This window comes from Brachyistius frenatus, unplaced genomic scaffold (assembly GCF_029030835.1).
Source record: "Brachyistius frenatus isolate BFR_SWC_R1_liver_20210118 unplaced genomic scaffold, ASM2903083v1 Contig_190, whole genome shotgun sequence".
In the NCBI taxonomy this organism is placed as follows: Eukaryota; Metazoa; Chordata; class Actinopteri; family Embiotocidae; genus Brachyistius; species Brachyistius frenatus.
Window position 1 is genome coordinate 250625 of NW_027210789.1, and position 24376 is coordinate 275000.

General features: G+C 42.0%; 1 protein-coding gene across 1 annotated transcript in view; it reads right to left on the reverse strand.

Annotated features, from left to right (window-relative positions):
- Nucleotides 1-14512: 14512 nt before the first annotated feature.
- The window catches only part of ptch2 (patched 2), a 31028-nt gene continuing 21164 nt past the window's right edge, over nucleotides 14513-24376 (reverse strand). Inside the window, exons 16-23 of the mRNA XM_069718364.1 lie at nucleotides 24006-24148; nucleotides 23704-23884; nucleotides 23329-23609; nucleotides 21458-21595; nucleotides 20839-20981; nucleotides 17155-17560; nucleotides 16476-17046; nucleotides 14513-16332 (exon numbers count right to left, since the gene is read on the reverse strand). Of these exons, the coding sequence (XP_069574465.1) occupies nucleotides 16298-16332; nucleotides 16476-17046; nucleotides 17155-17560; nucleotides 20839-20981; nucleotides 21458-21595; nucleotides 23329-23609; nucleotides 23704-23884; nucleotides 24006-24148 (1898 nt within the window). The 3' untranslated portion in view covers nucleotides 14513-16297. The remainder of the gene's footprint in view (nucleotides 16333-16475; nucleotides 17047-17154; nucleotides 17561-20838; nucleotides 20982-21457; nucleotides 21596-23328; nucleotides 23610-23703; nucleotides 23885-24005; nucleotides 24149-24376) is intronic.

Here is a 24376-nt window from a genome sequence, read left to right on the forward strand (position 1 = left end):
CACTGAGCTTATAGTACTTAATGCAGTGAATTCACAATAGAGTGTGGAGTGTTTAGACCTACTATTTAATCACCTGTGACGCAGTCATTTTGTCATGCTTAAGATAGAGGAGTAACATCGCATATGCAGATATGTCTATATAGAAATAATATAGAAAAATGTTTTGTGGAAAGTCTTTCTGAAGTTTTTCTGAAATTGGTGTCTGTTTACTAAAATTATTAAATCAATCAAAGCAACTAATTTAGAAATGTAGATTCCAAATTTGAAAAATAAGTAGGGTGGCTGGTTTTTTTTCAGTGGTAGGCCTATATTCAATTCAAAATGGTGCCATTCGTGTGTTTGCTGTTGGCACTATATTTATATCCCTGAATGTAGATGATTGAGGGTTATGTTGCAGATCAATAAGTATGACAGTTTTATGACCACATCAAATAATTCACTGTATTAGTATTTGCAAAAAAATTCTTATCTGTGTTTTTGTATAAATAGTTAAATGTAATGTAATGTAAACTATTAAATAAAATAATACAATACAATATATCATGATGTTAATCAACATCATTACATTAAAAAATATTTTATCTACCCGTACACTATTATTACGGATTCAGATAAATCAATCTGTGTCTCAAGAGTTTTAACTTGTAATAGTTTTCCGATCACACCACAATTATTCCCAAATTCTGCTAAACGCTGATCCATTTAGCCGACTGCATTTCATCCATGTGACCACAGGAATCCTGTGTTTGTGCACATGCTCCGTCTCTTCCCACACCCACTGCAAACCAGGCACAGCAATTCAGTCCCCCATGACATCAACAATTAGGGACAGCTGGAGAATGACCCATAATGCAGTTCAGCCTTCCCTTCAGGGTGGGAGGCTTCCCATTTTTGCTCTTTTCTTTTTGCCCCCGAGCCTCCCCACTACGTGCCCACACCCTCTGAGCCTCCAAACCTTCTAACTATACACAAGCTGGACTTATGTATACACATTCCCTGCAAGCAAATGCTGACACATGACAAATCTAAGGTCTAATAAACAGCTTGTGCTGAACAATTCCCCCTCCCCCCCTCCCTCCCCCACCACCGAAGGATGAAAAATAAACAAATCCCTGTCGGTTGGCCATCCAGGCCATTTGGTAGGTCTGTCTGTTGATGACTGGGTGGCCCAGGGCTGCTTGGTGTGAGGCCTGGTATGGAGCCACAACTGTTTCCTGTGGGCAGCCCAACCCCCAGAACCTCTCCACAACTGGCTTAGTGGGTGGTATTCCCCTCCTCCTTCCTTTTCTCTCATCCCCCAAACTCCAACCCCCCCAACCCCCCCTCTCCCTCCCCCTCCCCTCACCCCTCTCCCTCACCCCCCTCCTTCAAATGCTCTCTACACAGAGCACTCCCCCTCCCCCCCTTTTTCCCCAGTCAGCCAGTCCATCCATTCTCACAACCTTAGTCCTCAGCTCAACACCTCCTCAGTGGTCTTGAGAGGACTGAGTAAGATAACAAAATGTTTAACTTCTGTCTGCTGCATTAAAAGGGATTTTGTTTGTGTGTTTACTTGGATGTTTCTGTTTGTTTGTTTCTGTAATTACACTTATTATCATAGCATTGTTGAATGCTGGCGCTGGGCTCAGTACACCCTCATCATTGACTTCAAGTTATAAAATAATATTAAGAGAGGGTGATTTTTACACAATTACATCAATAGAAAACATCTTATTGATTACAAACAACATATATAAATCAATTAATTTTCTAATGTGTCAACGAAGTAACTTTTATCCTCACCAAAGCTTTTAATCATTTGTTTCTCTTTAAAATATATCTGGGAGTTAATACCAAACTTCCCGTTTTACATGATTACAGAGTGAAACAGGAATTAGCTGCATATGAATGTAACCTTAAATGTAATTATGACACTGAGCCTCCATGGTATTTGAATTTCTGTAATTAATACTGATAGCTACATTGGTTAAAATAAATCATTTAAGTGTTTCCATGTGTATATCTGTCTCAACTCTGAGTAGAGTTCTGGTGGTCTGTATCTTATGACAGCCTCTTAAAGGCCAGGGACTCAAGATACTGTTCTTATTTTATTGTGATGATGAACATTTATTCAATAAACCAAAAATCAATTGATCTAAACATCATCTAACGTTATGTTAAATATGTGTATTTATAGAGTCATGCTACATGCTTGTGTTTCAGCATCATGTCATACGAAGCATGTTAATACTTCTGTTATTTGTATATATTTTGTTTGTACCTTCACTGATTATATGTTAAAAGGCTGCAATCATGACTAAAACCCTGGGAGTCAATCATGTGATATTAGTTAATGTCATACACATGCTGCAGAGCCTCCAGGGTGGCCTTCTCTCAAAAGCTGATAGCTCTGTTACACATTTGTTTGTTCATGCTGATAAAGACCCAATATTTTGCTTCAGTAGTTCGGAAATTTGGCTTTTTGAGTCTCACTGGTCACTACACTGCCATGCTGGGTGGAGACTGCCGTCATGGAAAAGAAGCAGAAGCGTTTTGAGGTGCGGGTTTCTCAGTCTGGATGGTTGGTGGTGGTTGATTTGAGGAAGGAGGGGTCTTGTATCTGTTGGCCCTGAGTCTGTTTAACTGCTCCCCTTTTTCCATCTGTCCAAAAGCATATTTTCCTAGTGTAAAGAAAATTGTCAGAGGCCACGGCTCTGTTCCCCTATACAGACTAAATAAACACACATGCATACTGTACGTGAGCTGAGCGCACTTACAAACCACCCAGGAAGGTTGACAGACCAGAAGAGGAGCAGCGAGAGGAACAAAGAAGAAGAAGAGAAACTGAAGAGGTGTATTGAACTACTGGTTCTTGTACTCTCATCACTTTATGATTTATTCATTTTTGTCTATGGTTTTAACGGGAATACATTTTCTGTAATAGTTTGCCAAACGCAGCATTAATATTCAAACTTTAAATCTTCAGAATGATTTTTGAAGTTGAAACAATAAGTTCTTGGCCAGCATGAGTCATTTTGGCTGATTTCCCAAATACACAGTGTACTTTTGCTATCTGATGGCCGCATAATGATGCCAATACAGACTAATAAGATGATGAGGGAAGTTTCTAGTGAGTACACATAAAATAAGCTTGAAAAAAAAATTCACAATTCTATGTAGTCATTCAATTTCTGTAGCCTTAATTTTAATTAAATGGTTTGCATCTTATTTAATGGAAAATCTATCTCACATCTGTGTAATATGAAGATATATTTTAAGTCAAATATTTGGAGTCTGTGTAGCATTACACAATACGGCCAGCAGAGCGCAATATAGTAACAAACAGAAGTGGGAAAATGCAGCAAACTGTGGACCTGGAAATAAGAGCACTAAGAAGACTCTTGAGCCAATATGAGAACAGACCTTTTCTCCTTTAAGTGAACTTTTTTTTATAGCACAGGTTTGATTTACTGCTTAACATCTGAACTTAGTGTGCATCCAGTGGAGCTTCAGGAGGGATTTAAAATTTCTCCAGCCAAAAGGCTAAACTGAGCAAATACTGAGTGCGTCTGGAAAGTTCACTCATTTAAGAATATTAGTATTCTTGGCATGTGGGGATCCACTGAAACATGCCAGTGACCCATTTTGGTTTCTGGCCCATCATTTCAGAAAAGGCTGCCATCAGTGTAGTCTTTGACCGCATCATTTCAAGCTTTGGGATAGTTCAGTAAACAGTTTATTCACCTTTGAGCTGGACCATACTGCCCCGGCTCTGTGCCTGCAACCACCTTAAGTTTACCCAGCTGGCAAATTTTATTTGTTTCTTCAACTATAATTCTGCTTATTTATCTGGTCGCCGTAGTAAAGAGTGGTCAGAGTATTGGCTACAGACAGTTGCAGTAACACTTGAGGAACGACTCGTCTGTCTACAGGTTAGTCATATCTACACAACATCACTAAACTAATCAATTTATCCGATTTCATACCAAAGTATTGTTGAGGTCTAGTTGAACTGAATCATTACAGTGGACACAGAAAACTGACTTTGTTTGGTTTGTGAGTAATTCATCTCAACTACCAGACAGAATCAAGTAGAAACTGCTCTGCACTAGTCGAGTACTGTGCTTAAGTACACATTTCAGGTACTTATACCACTTTATATTTCTACTCCACATCAGTTTAGTGGGACATAGTGTATTTTTTAAGCCCCTACATTCATTTGACAGCTTTACTACTTAGAATACATTTTGAAATAATAAAACATATGATGAATTTATAAAATACAAATCAGTGGTTCCCAACCTTTCAGGCTTCTGATCCTCTTACAAAAACTCAGCATCTCGTGGAGTTTCAGATGCCTACGAATTAGCACTCACATTTAAAAGACATTTACCCCCTAAACTTCAGAAACAGTTTAATTTGAACCTTTTTGATCCTACAGAGGTAAAACTCAATTTCCCCCCCAAAAGGAAGGACTAGATATAGGTCTTAAAAAATAAATAAATCCAAAATTATGTTTCAGAACAATGTTCTTTGTGTTCTGATTCCATTAGTCATCTCACAATGCCTCAGATTTATCTTGTGATACTTTCATGGGGGCCTGGTGAACCCTGGTTAGGAACTACTCAATTAAAGTGTATATACAGTTATCAGAATTTGCCACACCTCGACCAGATGGTCTTTGTTTTTACAAACTGTTGTGTTTGTAATTTAGACTCTATGACCACAACATAAATTACAAAGTCAAACATGTGAATGTCAGTGTGTGCACGTGGTTAGAGTGACTGTTCCCTGATTCTCTGTTGATCACACTCAGGCAGCCAGCTAACAGAAGTGGTGACTTAATACTTTGGCTTCAAACCATTCAATTAGTTCCTGTAAATGACTTTGGTTGGATGAATCAAAGCTGGTGAAACTGCAGCCCATTTCAAAACCTGCTATATTACCAATCCTCATCTTTGGCCTCCACGTAAGTTTCACATAAACTGTTTAAAACACACTGATGACTGCATCAGCAAATCAGTCTCTCCTTTTTTTTTGTTTTTTTCTTTTTTTTTAATAAATATATAATCGTGTTTTTTGTTTTATAACACACCATAATCAGTTGTAATAATGATTTTTGTATGAGTGAGAGAGTATGCAGGAAATGTTAAGCTACTTTTAGGTCTTGTGAGCTGCAGTATTGGAATACCATCAGTGTCTGCTTTATACCCACAGCCTCACACACATGTTCAGTCCACTGGGTCAGTAACTAGTCCACGGGGCCACTCTGTCACTCATAATTTCCCTTGTTGGTCTTCATCAGTTTCCACTTTAAACTGCAGAGAGCAAAGACGGCTAACTTGACAGTAAAAATTAAGAAGGCCAAATAAGGTTTTCAGCTTAAAACATAATGTTAACCTGTCTGTTAAAACTTTGGTGACAAAATAAAATGCATCTGAAACAGCTTTATCCATGACTGTGAAATTAGCTCATAAACTCTATTCCTGAATTCTTTCAGTTTCTTTATATGAACAGTACAGATTGAAATACAGCAGGCCTGCATACGACCTCTTCAAGGGAACACCAATCGAAACCACAAACCATGAATGGCGCAGAAATGTGTCAGTGTGCTTTTGAAATTAATCCTTAAAACCCACCAGAGTTTCTTTTTTCCCCTTTTTATGGGACTCAGCAGAGAAGTCATATGTTTGCTTGTTTAGTGCAGGGTGCAACATGTGGACCCCAAAGCTCTCAGAGAAAAACTACACCTTCACCCACAGTTTTACAGCCTGTTCCAAAACCAACGCGATGGGCTGCATGACAAACATTTCAGTCATATCAACTCATTCTTTATGTTTCAATGAATCCCAAATGTCTTAAAAGAAGATAATCTTCCAGTGAAGTGAGATCACTGCAAAATGTTTCCATTACAAACCAGCTTAATTTCAAGACAATGTCCAGAATCACTGAGTTACCTTGACACAAATTTCTACTAAAATCTTCAAACAAGTCAACTTGTATTGGAAACTAGATGAAGTAAACTTTCAGCACTCATACACAGTGTCACTTGTTTCAAGAAAAGACGTGTAAGGCTCAGCAGGATGCAAAATGTTTGCAATAAGGTGAAGATTTTCTTTCCATATGAGTCTACACACCAGAGTAACTTTTTAATGTTACTTTAATGAATTAAAGCTTAAGAGCAAGCTCTCCGTTAAAGGTTGTGAATTTCTGCCTCACTCAGCTTGGATTTATTTGACCTCTATTAATGATTTATAAAACAAAACGCCTAGTTTCAGTTGCATATGTCCTGGCAAATTCTCTGAGCTCTGGCTCATGAAAAATAATGTCTTGCTTGTTAAGAAAAGCAGCAACTGCCTTTGCTTTGAGACAAATAGAAGACTGTAATTTGCAAACTAGCGAGCTGAACTGAAAAAAAAACTAAAATTTTATTATGAAAATTACAGAAATTAAAGAAACCACATCGCTGGCCACACTGAGTTCTGAAGTGTGGTTCAGAAACACCACAGCAAACCTTTGGTTTATCATCAAAGACGTCACCAACATTAAAAACAAACGTTTGAAAGTAGTAATCTTGCACATTACCACTTAAACCTCATAGTGACACAGCTGTTTTAATGCTGTTTATAAAGCCAGAGAACACACATTTATCTATATTTGTATTGCTTTGCAACAAATTTCATTGCTTTATCAAATAGCTGTGATATTTTTCCCCAAACTTATAATTTATCACTGCATTACTGCCAGAACTCCTGTGATCACTGCTGCGTGCTTGATTATCTTAAAATGAACTGAGCTGATGTGTTTAACTCTTTCAGTACAGTAACAGTTTGCCTACTGCAGTGTTAGTTTTATTGTCAGTGCGCTCCAAATGTGTTAATGCCATTGTTTGCCTTTTCCATTGCAGAGACAATGATTTGGCCGACCCTTAGACGAACGGCATTGAAAAACCACGCTCATGCATGGTGTCAATTATAGTTTATCCTCTGGTTTGCCTAACTTTCTGTAGAGTAAGACTCTGCCTTATTGCTCCCCAGCCTGCCCCAGTCCTCCTCCTCCTCCTCCGCCTCTCCTCTTCACCACATGAAATGGCTGTCTGTGCCAGCCTAGCGCTGAGCCTTCATTAGCTTTTACTACCCCACTTGGATGTGTTTAGCTTTGCTCTCTTTCTCTCCCTCTCCGTGTGTCTGACTGTGTGTGTCTCACCCTCTGTATGTGTCTGTGTCTGCATATGTTTAATTACCAACCCCCACCCTCCCTTTGGAGTACCCCTCAATGCCATGCCACCATATCATTACACTGTGGCTGCAATTTAAACTTCAGTCACACATACACCAACATACCCTGGCTGGTCTGCAAATTGAGAAGAGGAGACACAGGGGCACTGTAGAGAGCTGCTTCAGCTCCTATATTCTCCACCAAGATGGAGTTATCAAATGGAAACACACATGTGCAGAGAAAGTGTTGTAGAGAAGGAAAGAGAGCATGAAAAACACAGCAAAAAATGGCCCCGCCGCAGAGTACTACAGCACAACGCATCACGACTGATCCACAACTATGTCTGGTGTTCAAACTGTTATTGTTTGAACCAAACAAACCACTTATAAACACAAGGCCTCTGCCTTAGGAGGCTCATATTTAGGCCCTTCTGTAAACAGCAAAACACAGAATGAATCAATTAAAAGGGCATTACGCCGGTTCCTGTTTATTTAAAACATGTTTACACTATATGGGCCCTCCCGCCTGTCTGCATGATTGCCTGGAACTTCGTATTCCTCCTCCTCCTCCTGCCACCCCTCGACAAGCTCGGTCACGGCCAAGGTATACTAAAAACACACACACACACACATGCACACGCACACACACACACACACACACACACACACACACACACACACACACACACACACACACACACACACACACACACACACACACACACACACACACACACACACACACACACACACGCGGCATAGATTACAAACACATTTGTTATGTTGTAGAGCGTTTTCAGTAAATATTGATCTCGTTCTTCCTCTGATTCTGCGAGAGATGATTAGAAGAAGTCAGTTGGAGCAACAATCTGGTGCAGTGTGCAATCACAGTGCAGAGTACAGTATACAGTATAAATGCATGCAGCAGCAAAAGAAACTCAGCTCTTAAAGGAGCACTCTGGGTTAGAGAACAAATGGTGAGTATGAATGGGTAACCAATTAAATGAACGTGTTCTTGGATTCATTTTTGTTGAAATTTTTTGGGGAACTTTTACAACAACCTTTACAATTGGTTTGATCACAGTGTGTAACGTTGGGGTTAAGTGAGTCTACAGACATTTTTGGCTGATGGTTTTAGCAGTGTACTGTCATAATATCTTTACTTGCGGAATACAGTTAGAAATATGTTTGTTACTTTAAACAAATGATATGAGAGTTATAGCCTGATTTAAAGGCTTTTATATGGCATATTTTATTATAAAGAAATCTATTATGGTATAGTCGTTATCGATTAGGGATTATTAATCATTGATCAACTTTTTGCCAAGTGTTAGATTAGAAGATCAGTACCACTCTCATATCTGTGCATTAGCTATGGTGCTACAGCTGAGAGACAGTTAAGCTTAGAAGAAAGGTGCGAAATAAGGAAACAGCTCTCCTGGCTGCTGCCAACTTCTGGATTATTGTTGGTTTAATGTTTAATTCCAACAAGAACTCTCCAGCAGATACATCTTCGTTAATCAGCGATGTTGCTTCTAAAAAAACAACAACATACTTTTAAAAGTATTTTGCACTGTGTTGTGGCTGCAGGAGAATTATTCTATCGAGACAAAGCATCGCTCTGTGATGTGAAGAGCAACAATCCCAATTCCCCAGATTTGTGTGGTATGTCACCCTGAAGTCTGCTTTCTCACTGGCTTTACAGCTAATTCCCCCATTCTTCTCTGCTGTGCTTAGTGCAAAAGTAGAAACACATACACCACCCCCTGCTTCACACAGACACGCATGCCAGTGCATGTTTTTGTGCACGCACGCACACACACACACACACACACACACACACACACACACACACACACACACACACACACACACACACACACACACACACACACACACACACACACACACACACACACACACACTTTTCTTTACTAATCAGCCCTATTGAATTCCAGCAACAATAGGCTCATCCTTGGGCCACCCAAGCAGCGCATACACGCATGCACACACACACACACACACACACACATGCATGCACACCAACACCAGCATCACCAGATCATGAGTTCGGTCTTTTGTTCCTTCATTGTGTTTTCTCTTCCTCTATTGATCTCACCTTCACACACAGGTCAGGAGTTGGCACTGGAAGATCATGTTATCTGGTCCATCAGATTCTATCTGGGCCCACACACTGCAATGACACACAGAAAGGAGGGAAGGAGCTCCTTTAACCACTCTTACATCCACTGTCCTCGCATTACTGAGAAAAAGCACACATGGGGAGTGTTATTCATGCTGTCTTTGATTCTATGAGGTTATAATCTAAAGATTGGGATGTTTTCTACCCTGCAGGCATTAAACCCCCCACATTTACCATCAAAAAACATCACTGACATGACTTGGCTGAAATACTATAAAAAACATATAATTTTGAAAGTAAAAGGTGGCAATTTAGCAATTATGTATTTAAAAAAAAAAAAAATTATGAACTACTTAGTCTATCAGACTGCATCTAAACAGGAAACAAAAAGTTTAAAAGTCTCCCAGAAAAACGGATTAAAAGAGACTCCTCTTACATGAAGGTCAAAGGTCCGAATCTGAAATACAGAACAACAACCATGGACCTGGTAATGTTTAGTGTATTTTTCCGTGAGAGGTGGATGTTTGATGGCAGGTTCTGCGGTTAAAGGATTATCTCTCTGTACTCATTACACCACCCATGTTGCCCCCATGACTGTAAAAAAACCCCTGAATATCCTCTTCCTAACCCAGTCATAAAGAAATGTTCAGGTCAACGGGTCAACCGCATAAAACTATAAAGTAGTCTGTTTTTTATTACGTACGATGCCTTCACATACAAGTTTTGTTTTTATGTCTGTGTACTCGTATTACTCATGCTATGGGGACATAAATCTGAAGGGACCCTCCTTTATGGGGCCAAAAGCAACAGAAATCATGACATTTTAGTATGAATCAGGGTAAGGTTTCATTTAGGCTAATGTTAGTGTAGCACCCTGATAATTTGTTTACATGTTGTTTCTTGGTAATTCTGTAAACCAACATTTGCATTTGAATTCATAAGCAGAAAGATACAGTCTGGAAAGTTCTGAAATGTCCCACGGTTTTGAGTTGCCCTCGAACCTCTCGTGTCCTTACTGTATGTATATTGGTTGATCAGGTGTCAATGTGTTGCTGGCTAATCAGGACAAGCAGAGAGAATTTTTGTAACCTACTGGACAAAACGAAAAGAGCGCGCAAAGTGGAGAAAGAGAAGCAGTGAAAATACAGAGATATTTAGCGGCGGTTGTAAGTTCCAGAAAAGGATGTTTTATTATTGCTATTCGTTCAAGTTGGAACCGAAGTATTTTATGTCAGTTAATGTGAGAAAGTGAGCCGTGTTGGGAGCCCTGTTGGTCTGTAAAACACTTAAGTGGCGCTGAGGTCATTACCACGCGTGGACTTTTTTTTTCTGCTAATAAGCTAGCGGCTTCGCTCGTTGGGAGACGTTTTTTGTTTTGTTTTTCACCCCAATTTCTGAGTGAGAATGGTCAATAAAAATGTAGCGACATGGACATTTATAGTGACGACATAGGAAACTCATTGGTGTTTGTGAATTTCTGGCTAGCGTGCGTCGAGTGCTGCCACAAGCTGCTGCAGTAGATGCGCTCAGGGCTGCGCTGCATGCCGAGGGACGGAGACTTCAGGACGGATTTCCTCTCATCCCACGGCCGAACCGCCGGGCACAGGGTTTTGCAAAGACTGTTACCTACATCTTTCTGAGTAACCGAGGAACAGTGAGTACCGACCGCATCTTCCCTTGAGGATTTCATTGAGCTCCAACAGGCGCGCCAACGTTATGGTACCATCACACTCAAATCCCACGTATTATTCTGTTTTTTTTCCCCCCTGTATTTTCTGTGGGTCACAAGGACACTTTAACGGTGTGATTCACCACTTTGTTTGGTGATAAATGTTGACTGTTATTTCATTCAATGCGTGCGGTTTAAAAATTCATGTGGGATAAAGTAATGTTATTTCAACTTGGAAAGGAAGGGCTGAAATTGGGGTAAATATGAATGCATGGGAGTTTAAACTCACAGTAACAGTATAGCTGTATCTTAAGATAACCAGGCCTCTCTGCACCTTAGTCAGAGTCATACGGTTAAATTGGGCTACTGTAGACACATCCTAAAATATATATTTTCGTAGACCCTCTCCAATTCACCTCCCATGCAAAAGGGTATGACATGATACCCTGAACTATAATTTGAATTGAGAAGGTGGGCTACATTTAGCTTAAGGGTTAGAATTATAATCAATGGTTATGTTGAGGTTACAGTCTTCAGGAAATTAACAAAAATTAATGTAAAGATGTGGCACAGTGACTTAATGATTAGGACGGCATCTAAGTAAAGGCTTTACAGTGAATGTTGCATTTATCTCATTGTGGTTCTTACAAGACGAAGACATGATCTTTTATTGGAAATGTTACTTTGTTCATAACGTTTTAGTTTAAAAGTTGTCTACCTGATTTCAAATGATCACTATAATGGGCTCCAGCCCTGCCATGATCTATAACTGGACATTTATTTGCTTTCTTGTCACTAAACTGTAACATTAAATTAAAACATGAGCTCCTGGGACGACATCACCTGGTGACAAAATTTGTTCTCATTAATGTATAACTTTAAAACTAAATCAAGAAGGTCTGCGTTGCTTACAGCTTTGGGTTTTACGTGAGTTTACACACTATAAATTTATGTTTTCCTTGCACTACATATCCAGACATGAACATTGTGCCGTACTGTCCGCTGTTGTGTGTGTGTGTGTGTGTGTGTGTGTGTGTGTGTGTGTGTGTGTGTGTGTGTGTGTGTGTGTGTGTGTGTGTGTGAGTGTGTACGAGGTTTGGTTTAGATGTGGATATGCATGTGCATGACAGCAACTTCAAAAGACTAAGGTATCAGATTCAGACATGGGCTGCTTTTCCTTGGCTGACAAACGAGGAGCTGTTGTGTGGGAAGCGAAGGAATTTACAGCATCTACCTTTCATCTACACAGGTGGGCCTGTGTGTACCAACGTGTGTGTGTGTGTGTGTGTGTGTGTGTGTGTGTGTGTGTGTGTGTGTGTGTGTGTGTGTGTGTGTGTGTGTGTGTGTGTGTGTGTGTGTGTGTGTGTGTGTGTGTGTGTGTGTAAGTATGTGGCTTGTTTTGTGTTTAGATTTTTAAGAATGTGTTGTGTTGTGCACATGAGCATAGTGATATGCCTGAATGTGAGTTTGTATGCATATTTGTGTGTGTGTGTGTGTGTGTGTGCGCACACAGTGGCGGAGATTTAGACGGACGAGTCACAACAATGATTCAGGCAGCTGGTGATCCCAGTCACTCTCCAGGTGGTTCAGCGCTCCAGTTCAGTGCTTCTTAAAGTTTAGCCATTGTTCATGAAGGAAACGTTTTACACAGCCTGTCTAACAGGAACACACATACAGCCAAATGTATGTTTATAAAAAAAAAAAAAAAATACCCATTAATAAACAGACAGGCACGTAAACTCGGTAAGGGAACACATTTTAGGGGATTAAATCCTAACCCAGGTTTGTGTGTCTCAGTGGGAGTCAGATGACTGACAGGAAGGAGAGGGTAAAGAAATCCTTGCTCATTCTGAAAACACACTTCTTAGGCACAATGAAATAAGAGTTTTCTTTTCTAAATATGTTCCATCAAAACTATTATAACAGGATAAAAGGATACTTCACTTCTATGAATCTCACATTAGTAAAAAATGTCATGCTATCCTTCAACAAAATGGCAGATTTATTTTTCTTGGAGACAAGGAGCAGTGGTGTGTAGTTTGTCCTCAAAGTGAAGGTAAAGGAAATGCCACAGGGTCAATGTAGTTTTAGGCAGCATGAAAGCACTCTTTCAGTTGAAATCCTATTAGAACCTTACAACAGTATAGGGAAGAACCCAACAATTCAACAATTCCCTATACATGGAAAAACTTTTACCAGGAAGACCCCGACAGAACCAGGCCCAGAGGTGAGCGGCCATCTTTCTCGAACGGTTGGCGTGAAAGGAGAGCAGACAGAGAAAAGAGCAGCATGGAAAGACCACAAACTGTAACTTTAGATCAGAAACATGCAGCTCTGCGAACAGAGGTACCTGCAGAAAATATGAGAGACAAGGCACAAAGTTAATGGCATTCAATAACAGCATATCCATTCTGCCTTTTGTTTGAATGTTTTATTGTTGTATGTAAAGAAAATTAGAAAAATGTTTAGCCTCTGGCAAAAATTTAAATGTGTGAATTCGATTTTCATGGAAACTTTTCACATCATGAGTTCAGCTTTAGCCAAAATATGACCCATGCAACTTATAAGGTACAGTTCCATAATTTAGTTTTTATTCATCAGAGGATTCATGTAGTCAGTGCTATTTTCAGAAATGAATGACATTCAGAGAGTAAATAGATTTTTAATGAAATTACAAAAATCTGATGGACCCTGCTGCTTAGAATACACTTCTCAGTTACTCCCCGAAGTCTGTTTATTATGTTGAAGGAAAATAGTTCTGCTTTTTCGCAATTAATGAGGATTAGGGGCCCTAATTAAAGTCAGTATTTCTCTTAATTTTAACATTTAACTTAGATTTACGCTTATAAAATAGTCACTTCAAAATTTTTGAATTACAATACCAAACATTATCAAACCTTTTGTTTGACACCCCAATAATGCATCTTGATAGTAAAGTAGGCCCATTTCAAGAGTATATTTAACCAGCAAACAGTTACTTTGTGAGTTAGCTCATCTGCCTCGCTGATAACAGTACTGAGCCTTTATCTCTTTGCAGGGTCACAGGCAAACACACACACACACACACACACACACACACACACACACACACACACACACACACACACACACACACACACACACGAAAACACTGGAGCAGACCAAGGTACCACTTTTTCATTCAATTTATTTTGTTAGTTAAATTTCTATAGCAGGTGAGGGAACATAACGGTCACACAAGGGTTTTCTTGAGCATAGTTTTCAGAAGTCACAGTGTTTCAGACATGGACAGGAACATTTTAAAACTGCTAATAAAGAAGGAAGGGCCAAGAGGAAACTTAAACACAAGGTGACACATCTCTACACACCTTCTCCTTCATGGTCCTCCAACTGCCCCCTTTTGCTCCACACACACACACAAAAAAAAGGGCTCTGCTCTAAAGTGTAGTCAACCCCTCCCTCCCATGACACCTCCCCGCCCGCCCCACCCCCTCCCCGCCCCACCCTCCTCCCCGCCCCCTTTAATCCCAAAATGCAAACAAAACAAAACAATAAAACAAAAGCAAACTCAGCAACAAATAGATATATTTATATATAATATATATTTACTCTTTAAAAATAGAACTTCAGTCTAGATACTAACATCTGTACAAACTACAAAAATAAAAATTTTATATAAATAATTTATATGGCATGACATTAACAATTTTTTTGAAATAAACTACAAACCAATGCAGGAGCTCCCCCCTCGACCCCCGTCCCTATAAAACTCCTTCCCCATATCTGACAACACCTCCTGGCTGTCTACGGTCGGATCAAAATGTAAATGGTGCTTTGCTCGTTTTGCTTAATTATTCACAACTGCAGTAGCTACTTGACTCTTCTTTCATATTTACAAAAAAAAGGAAAGAAAACAAGCTGCCACTTTTAAAATGACATTTAAAAAAATCTGCAAGTGTTTCCCTGCAACTTAACCTGGCAGTGACGAGACCAATACTGAACAAAAACAACAACAACGCTGTAGAGCAAAATTCTAAGAATGAAAGAAAATGCAATGTGGCATATATGAGGTTTATATCAACACAAAGAGTGAAAAATAAGAAAGTGAGTCAGAGCAGGTTGAAGCATTAAAAAGACCGGTTTACATCATGTAATAATTGCACATGGTCACAACAACATGATCATGTTACAACCCTAAAGCAGCCAGCAAAGAAAAAAGGAGAAAGTAATCAAATAAAATCACTCCCTTTGCATTGGATTTCATTATTCCCTTTCAAAAAAAAGAATACAAGAAGGTAAACGACACTTCTGTCACAAACACAAAGTGACAAAATCACACGCCACCCACTGTAGAGCTTACAAAAACTGCAGAGGAAAAACAAAAAGATATCACAGCTCCTTCAAGTAGTTTAAAACTGCAGAGGTCATTGGGACACAGATTTAACATGAATTAGGTGGGACCCTGCCGGCAAGATGGCCGGCTGATCAGCCATTTTTGATAGATAATTGAGAAACATCCATCTACTGCTACCTCTGGACAAACATTCTGTGTCTGGATGAGAGAAAACAGATGAAAATCTATGTACACCAAAGTGAGAACATAATACTGAGCTCTGAATGCTGTGATAACAAGACAAGGGGGACACATTGAAGGCACGGCGGTTTCTACTGAAAACAGTATCTGCTGTGTGATTCTCTGACTTGTTACAGTGCACACTGGCAGAGAATGTGTGTACAACAGAGAGTGAGTCAGATGCAGAATATCTCACAGTACAACACTGTGTAAGTTAGTTCCTTGTAAAAGAGGGGGAAGAAGGGGTACTGCATTATTTAAGGCAAATTGCTTAAAATTATTTTGAAGTGTAGCAGCAAAAAAAGGAACAGTACAAATAGAAATAAAACACTGAGCATGTATGTTCAATAGCCTAATATCTTAATAACATCTCAATTTCTGTGAAAACATATAGTACATTTCTTATTCTATACAATGTGGAGAGAAAAATCACCCACCCCACATGAAAATAATCTTTTACATCTGAACTTTTACACAAGAGTATACCCAAGTTATACAGTACTCTTTTAAATAGCTTCCCTCTTTTTTAGTATTAAAATATATACTCATAGATTTATATAATTTTTAAAACAAGTCTTTTTTTTTCTTCTTAATATGTCTTTGAAGTAAAATCCTCTCTTCTTTTGCGTGAAGTCTATTTACAGTTGAGAGTTCAAGATGTGACGCCATGTGCACATCAAGGTGCTCTGGGAAGTGACCAGAGACTCGAAGTTAGAGGCCACGGCGTGTGAGAGAATCTAGCAATCTTTGGATGCCTGAATCCTCAGCCCACCTGCAGCAGACAGAAGACAGGAAAGGATTAAACATTTGCAAAAATTGTATTTCAATTAAAATTTTTAAAAACGGTCTCACTGTCTATCGTGAAACATCGTTTAATGTAGGTCAAAGACAATTCCGGTGCGAAACTTTACTCGCCTTGTGTCTTGCCGAGCTGGTACTCTGTCTGGCCCTGTGTTGCTTCCAAGTCCTGGAGCTCTAGAGAGTCTCTCTTACATGAAGACAAGTTTGTTTTGTCACCACAAGTCCTATTAGCAGCCTCGAAACAGTCCGACTCACTGTCCGTGTCAAAACCTTCATGCATGTAGCCTTGGTATGCCGCCCCCGGCAAGGTCGGATGCACCTCCACTGTCACGGAGGCTGTGGCTGTAACCATGGTAACAGGTCCCACAGCGGAGCCTTGTGTCGGCAGGGTAGAGTTGCTGTGGCTATAGCTGGGCCCTTTAATCCTGTTTGGCTGAGGCCGTCTGCCGTTCTGCAGCCTGGGGCCGCTCTGACAAGTCCTCCCAGAGAAGTGAACTCTGTCGCTGGGTAAGTGTTGGCCGGGCTGAGCCTGGAGTCTCTGGAGGCCCTTCTGCTGCTCCCGCTTGTTTGCATCCCAGCATGTAACCTGAGAGCCAAGAGGTGACTGTGCATTGTGGGAGGATTCACTTAAATGTTCAATCTTCCCACCAGGGGCTGGTGCATTTTCTCTGAATGGCTTCACCACCTGCAACAAACAAATGTTTATGAATTATTTTCAGAAAAGTACGTAAATGTAAAGAACACATAAAAGCTCCAGGTCAGGTTATCGTATCAGTGCGGTCATGCAGCGTACCGTGAGTTTGGGGAAGCTGGGGTTCTTGCTGGCCTCCAGAAGAATATGAGATGTTGCAGGTGGAACGCTGGTGTGTGATGCGAGGTAAGCACTGCGGTCACAGTATTTATAATCCTCCTCGCCAATCCCTGATGTGGTGGTCAACTCAGAGTAATACTCTGAGTCTGATGACTCTGAAAATGCTTGTTGATGAGAAGACCGTGGGTTGTGGTGGCCTGTGTAGTACCCGTGGTGGGTCATTGGTGGAGGCAGTGGGGGCTCTGGGGAAGGTGTGGGCAGGCAGCTAGTGTTGTCAACCGGTGTGACCTCGGCCGGAGGGCCCATCATGGAGAGGAGGACTGGGAGGAGAACCAAGCCGTTCAGCACCCCCAAAACAGTCAGGATGGCGAGCACAGCGAAGAAATACCTGAAGGGTGGAGAGACACGGGATGTTAGTTTGGATCGTCTCACATCCACCAGCCTGTTGCTTGCAACAGCTAGATAACACAAACATGAATTGGAAAGTGATGTGCACACAGTTACACACCCCTTTAATCTTGCTTTCTTTTGCATATTGAGGTTTATCGGGATTGGGCAAACTCACAACACATTTGACATACATCTTAATTTGATCAATTTCTTCTGTTCAAATTTCATATGGACACACATACACACATGGATGACTCCAAACACACACATAGTTGGCACATGAGGAAGGGAAGTAGCTCAGGAGAAGAAGTCAGGGAAAGCCCAGTGTTTGTGTATCAAAGGCAGGGAGAGGGGGGGCAAATGTGATTCCCCACTCAGTCCAACAAAAACACGCTTTGATGCCTCCACTGCTGCTGGTACAAGACTTTCTCTCGCTCTGTTTTTCGCTTACACCGTGCGCATGTGTGAGTGCGTTTTGTGTGTGTGTGTGTGTGTGTGTGTGTGTGTGTGTGTGTGTGTGTGTGTGTGTGTGTGTGTGTGTGTGTGTGTGTGTGTGTGTGTGTGTGTGTGTGTGTGTGTGTGCGCGCATCTCAGTGGAGCTCCGAGCAGGCCAGGGGTGGAGGCAGGCCACAAGAAAGAGCTCCCCAAGAAAATTAGAGAGGACTCCACTTAAACACTAACAGAAAGCAGAGCGAGAGAGAGACAGTGAGATGCTAACCACCAGCCAGACTTAAAGAGGTAAAACAAAGAGGGAGGAAAAAATGATTGTTGGTATGAGGGGGAAAAAAAAAAGCCAACAAGGACAGGGATAATAGCTGCACAGTGTTATGGAAACATGCTTCTCTCTGAATGGACTACTACAGTTATTATTACTACTACTTCAACTACTTGGACAAAGGTCAATCTTCAGGAAAAAGTTTGTGGTCCCGTCCACCCATCCCCTCAACACACACACACACACACACACACACACACACACACACACACACACACACACACACACACACACACACACACACACACACACACACACACACACACACACACACACACACACACACACACACACACACACATTCAGACGCACACTCTGTTTGACATGTTTTCCTTTTGCCTCTCCAACCGCAGTCCTTGTTTTCTTCCTTTATCAGAGGCATAAAGCGTATCATTGTAACCAGTTTTGACGAAACACTTCAGGGAGATACTTTCTGTTTTTTTGCTGTCTACTCAAACCTTGACAATCATTAAACCACATGCAGATATTTAATCAGCGTGCTTTATAGAATTAAAGCGCGCTCACATGCGAACGCTGAAATCACAAATAGGTTATTATTGTTTTTATGGCATACATTTGGCCTCCACTTTCGAGCTTAGTTGCTTATTTTACTCCAAAATCACTCCATAGCTCTTTTACATGGTGGAAAAACAAGGGTAAGAAAGGACGAGCGAGAGAGTGAGACCTCCAACAGCGTCTCACTGTTAGGAATTCTGTTGTTTATATAAACTGTAATCTTTTCCATTCGTTGTCAGGCCTGGGGAGTCGTGTGTGTATGTGTCTGTGAGAAAGAGACCGTTAAGTGTTTACATGCGTGTACATATGTGAGTTTCTCCTTGTGTGTCTGTGTGCACCCGAATGTGGCCCACCTGCATGTGCATGCATGCTGCGTAAATGTGTGTGTGTGTGTGTGTGTGTTAGAGAGGACTGTGAGCAGAGTTGAATTAGGTTTTCGCTGTTTATTCAGTGCATTACAAGGCCAGGAGATGTTTACAGCAGTATATTTATGCTACTCTCCAGCTAGCCAGCTTTGGCTTGCCCCATTCACCCAACCACAGCTACAGCTACAGCTAAACAAGACCTCCAACAGAGACTAGACCCCTCTGTCTCGCTTTCTCACACTGTCCCCTAAAAATGATCTCTCACACAGCAATGTGAGGAGAGAATAAAAACAAGATGCTAAAAATTCAGTCCTATTTATTCTCAGATTTTCTTTTCTTCTGCATATTGACACCTCTTTTTCCGCACAGTCCAACATTGTGGAGGAGCCAGTCAATATTCATAGATCTTCCCACCCACAGGGACCTCATATCCTTTCAATAAAGCCACCCTCAGAGTTCTTCTTCTCTTCCCTCTGCCTCTGTCTCTGTGTCTGCAGAAAAAAACGGTGCTTTTTATGTCATGGAGGCCTTTTGCAGTCTGTGAGCTCAAGGTTGTGGTTTCGGGTTTGGGCCGAGACCACATTTGCCTGAAAAACATGGAGCTATTCGCCTTTTTTCCACTCTGACCATGAAACAGTGGTAGAAAACACATGCACCAATATGAGAGCACACACACACACACACACACACACACACACACACACACACACACACACACACACACACACACACACACACACACACACACAATTACATTCAACCATGAGGACACACAGACACACACAGAGGGGGGGAATGATGTCTGTTGGTGGGCTACAGACCATCTGACTGGCTGAACAGTTCAAATTTAGCTCCACTTTTTATTACAGCATCCAACATGGAAGGGGAGAATGCCAAACGGATGACAGGAATTTTTACAGATTCCCTCGTGTGTGTGAAAGACGGAGTGAGAGAGTGGGAGAGAGACACCACCCAGTGGGCAGCACAGCACTTCCATGTTTACAAGCAGCTGCTACACACCCTTGATGTTTTCCCCATTTGTTGCTCTCTGAGGTTGGGGATTGGGGAGACGGATGTGTGTGTGCTGAGAGTGACAGAACCAGATGCATATTTGTCACTGTTGTGTGTGTGTGTGTGTGTGTGTGTACATAAATGGGGGTATAACATTTCCACCTGCATGAAGCCCTGAGCCGCCACAAGGCTTCCTCCAGCACCCAAGTGAGGCTAGCCAAATGGCTCCACACACACGCACGCACGCACGCACGCACGCACGCACGCACACACACACACACACACACACACACACACACACACACACACACACACACACACACACACACACACACCATCAGTGTAAAACCAAACCAGTGAATCTTCTTAAGGTAAAATATGACTTCTGGAAGGGTGTAGACTCCATTGCTGTCCTTTCACTCTCACATACAACAGCACAAAGTCAGCAAGACTTCTCAAATGCACATACAATGCTGCACACACACACACACACACACACACACACACACACACACACACACACACACACACACACACACACACACACACACACACACACACACACACACACACACACACACACACACACACACACACATAGTGTCTCACCTCATGATGAAGTCAAACTCGGACCCTGCCAGCATGAGAACACCCAGCAGTGTGGAGATCGCTCCGTCAACCACCGGTGCAAACATGTGCTCCAGTGCCACTGCCGATCGCTTGTTTCTGTTGCCAATCGCTGTCAGGAAGCCCTGCGGCAGATGGGGGGAAGGTGGGAAAGAGAAATGAGTTGGAAATATTGCCGATCACACAGAACTTGTGCTGCGGTGAGGCTTGGCAAGCTCAGGAATTCCTGCATTTGGTTTTGTTGAGGATTACTACGCAACCCTCCAAGACTGTACACTGTGCTAGAAAAGCAAGTCTGCCAGCGCGATCAAGGAAGCCAAAATTTTTCCAGTAAATCTTTAATCACACTTATTTTACCTTAATCACTTTCCGTTTAAGAAAAGAAGCCTCAAGAGTCTCTGCTTTACACTGATTTTAAAACAACTAAACAATTTTCCTGTCAAAAAATACAATACAATCAGAGCTGGTGAAATGTATTTGATCCCTGCGACATCAGATCAGAAGCATCGGGTTTCAAGTAAAGTAGGTGTTGCTGCTCAGTGCCCCTAACAGTTAATCCATGTGCGTGTGCTCGTGTTTTGTGCCGTGTGTGTTGACTTACCAGTGCGATGTGAACAGTAAACTCCACTCCGATGCCCACCGAGGCGATCAGGATGACCACAGGAATGGCGCTCAGCTTGATGCCAATCAAACCCATGATGCCAAACAACTCCACCGTCATCATGGCCAAGATAAACACCTGAAAGGCACACATGGAAATTAAGTGTTACCAACTGCTGTGCAGGAAAAAAAATAAATGCTCCAACAGAAAATAATTAAGAAACAGTAAGAAAATAAGGACACATTAGCTAACTAATATCATAACATTCACGGAAATTTAACCAAGAAATATTCTGATGTCGTTCTTTTGTGGCTGAGTTGAGCCCTTTTGCTTCTTCACCTCACAATCTTTGACCCAGTGCTCAACATCTCAACCACATGGGATCAAGTTTCCCACCCCCAGGCTAACACCATCCCCTTCTCCCTTCCGTCTTCCTGCCTTGTCGCTCTTCTCTTCCTTCCCAGGGGTGGACAAAATGATTGACAGCATCTAAGACAACAAGAGTGTGGCCACTCCGTCACTGCCATCACAAAACAAATTCTTGTTTTTCACAAGATAGCAGCGTGTGTTGCTTGTTTTATTGTTTCTGACATTTTAATACAACAGCTCAGTAACGCAGTGCCTCAGTTTGCTAATGCCTCAATAGTAAATGTGTGGTGTTACTGTAAACTGCAATACAAATAGCAACAACTGGCCTTAGAAAAAGAGGAGGAGAAAACGGTTCCTGGCCAATGGGCGCTTTTGATCCCAGCGGGGGCTTTGAGCTGGGCCACGGTTAAATTGGAAATGATAAAAGCTGTTTTACTGCTCGACCACATACAGGCCGGCTGAAACCTTCACAGGTTGGCTGATGCTTAGAGACCATACATGCATGTAGCTGTGCCTCTCAGTCTGAAGAGATTGTGTTGTGTTTCTGTCTCAATCAATGCTGCTACTTAAATTAAACACATTCCATCTGAAACTGGCTCTGTTGTTGCGCTACAGGCCGCCAATGGGGATTTGCAGATGCATGTGTGTGTGTGTGTGTGTGTGTGTGTGTGTGTGTGTGTGTGTGTGTGTGTGTGTGTGTGTGTGTGTGTGGAGCCTTTAAGGACCACCGGTCGCACCAGCTTGTGTGTGAAATGTTTTCCAACTGTTGAACACTCAGATTGTCTCATTCTCTCCCGCTCTCACACACACACACACACACACACACACACACACACACACACACACACACACACACACACACACACACACACACACACACACACACACACACACACACACACACACACACACACACACACACACACACAAACACAAACACAAATATCCCTGATGGATGGGTTGAGCAGGCCAAGGTCGCAACTGGGCAGATCTGTCCTGTCCCCAAGTCTCTCCCTCTCCCTCTGACAAAAGCAGTGAGGGAGCTGGAGGTAGAGGCTTCAGGAGGGCAAAGCCTTTCTTGCTCCTTTGCATTTCCTTTTCTAAGGCTGGCCGAGCCTACATTAGAATGACAAAGGTCCCTGTGTGTGTGTGTGTGTGTGTGTGTGTGTGTGTGTGTGTGTGTGTGTGTGTGTGTGTGTGTGTGTGTGTGTGTGTGTGTGTGTGTGTGTGTGTGTGTGTGTGTGTGTGTGTGTGTGTGTGTGTGTGTGTGTGTGTGCATACTGGCCCTCCGCAGAGAAAAAGGGGCCCCCTAGACAGCGTTATTGAGCTATGCCGAGAAGGGTGAGAAGAAAGAGAGGAGGGAGGAACGGACAAATGATGCTGAGGTAGTATGAGGTGGGAAAAGTTGGAAAGAAATGGGAAACGACAGAAAAGAGGAAGGATAGGATGAGGAAGAGGTTCACATGATGAAGAGCTGTAAAGTGAGCGGATTGTTGACTCACAATGATGCCAGCGGTCCAGGGGTTGAGCAGGAGAATTGCACACACCAGGAAGGAGCAGGCCAGCACCACACTGATTGCCAGCAGGAACCAGTGTCTGAGGCCAATGTACTGCTCCCAGAACAGGAAGGGGTATCCGTTCGGGTAGTTGAACACACCCTTGCGGCTGAACTCGTCACAGATGGCCCGCACGCTCTCGATGGCTTCTACGAAGTCGCTGGCCTGGCGAAGGCCGTTCAGGTAGAAGGGAAACTGAGCGAACTCCAGGGGTTCTGCAGCTGGGACTGCGAGAGAGGACGAAAAGAAGGTAAGGTTTGCAAGGCATTTTCAGGAGTATCCCCTCTGGCTAAAATGACATGTAAAAGATAAGACACTCACTGCGCAGATTTTCTCCCGTCATGTCATACTTGTCGTGAATCCACTCTCTGGGATGAGGGTAGAAGTTGGCCTGAGAGGCAGCGTAGCCCAGAGGATCATTACTGACCCAGACTGTCAGGTAAATGTAAAACACCTCCGGGGGGATCAAACCCTCAGCATCCACCAGCCGACGAGATGTCAGCTAAAGGAGAATGATTCAAAAAGAACATTCATTCATTAAGTGGCACACACCGTGTCATGAGAATGGCATATTTTTATCTGCTGTAATGTCGTATTTTGTCCCTTTCAGGTCTCAAACATACCTGACTGTAGTTAAAAGGCTCTTTCTTGGATCCAGTCTGGATGAGGAGCTTGTATGCCAGAGCTCCGTCCTCTGTGCCGTTACGATAGCTATCAGCAGTAATCCTGCCTGCCAGCAAGTCAGTATCAAAAGCAGCCTGAAGACCTGCGTGTGGGGAAAACACACACAAAGAAGAGAAAGGATTATTGTGGTTTTCAGTTATAAATGCTTTGATTTCTATTGTCATAAAAGAATAATAGTTTCCTGAATGTCTGTCTTTGTGGGCAGTGAAGCTGAAAAAGTGAAATATCAAGTTTCCATTTCTGTCTCTTTTTTTTTCTCAGCTGGCTCTAATTGACCTGTTAGCTATTACTTCCTCTCAACTGGGCCTCT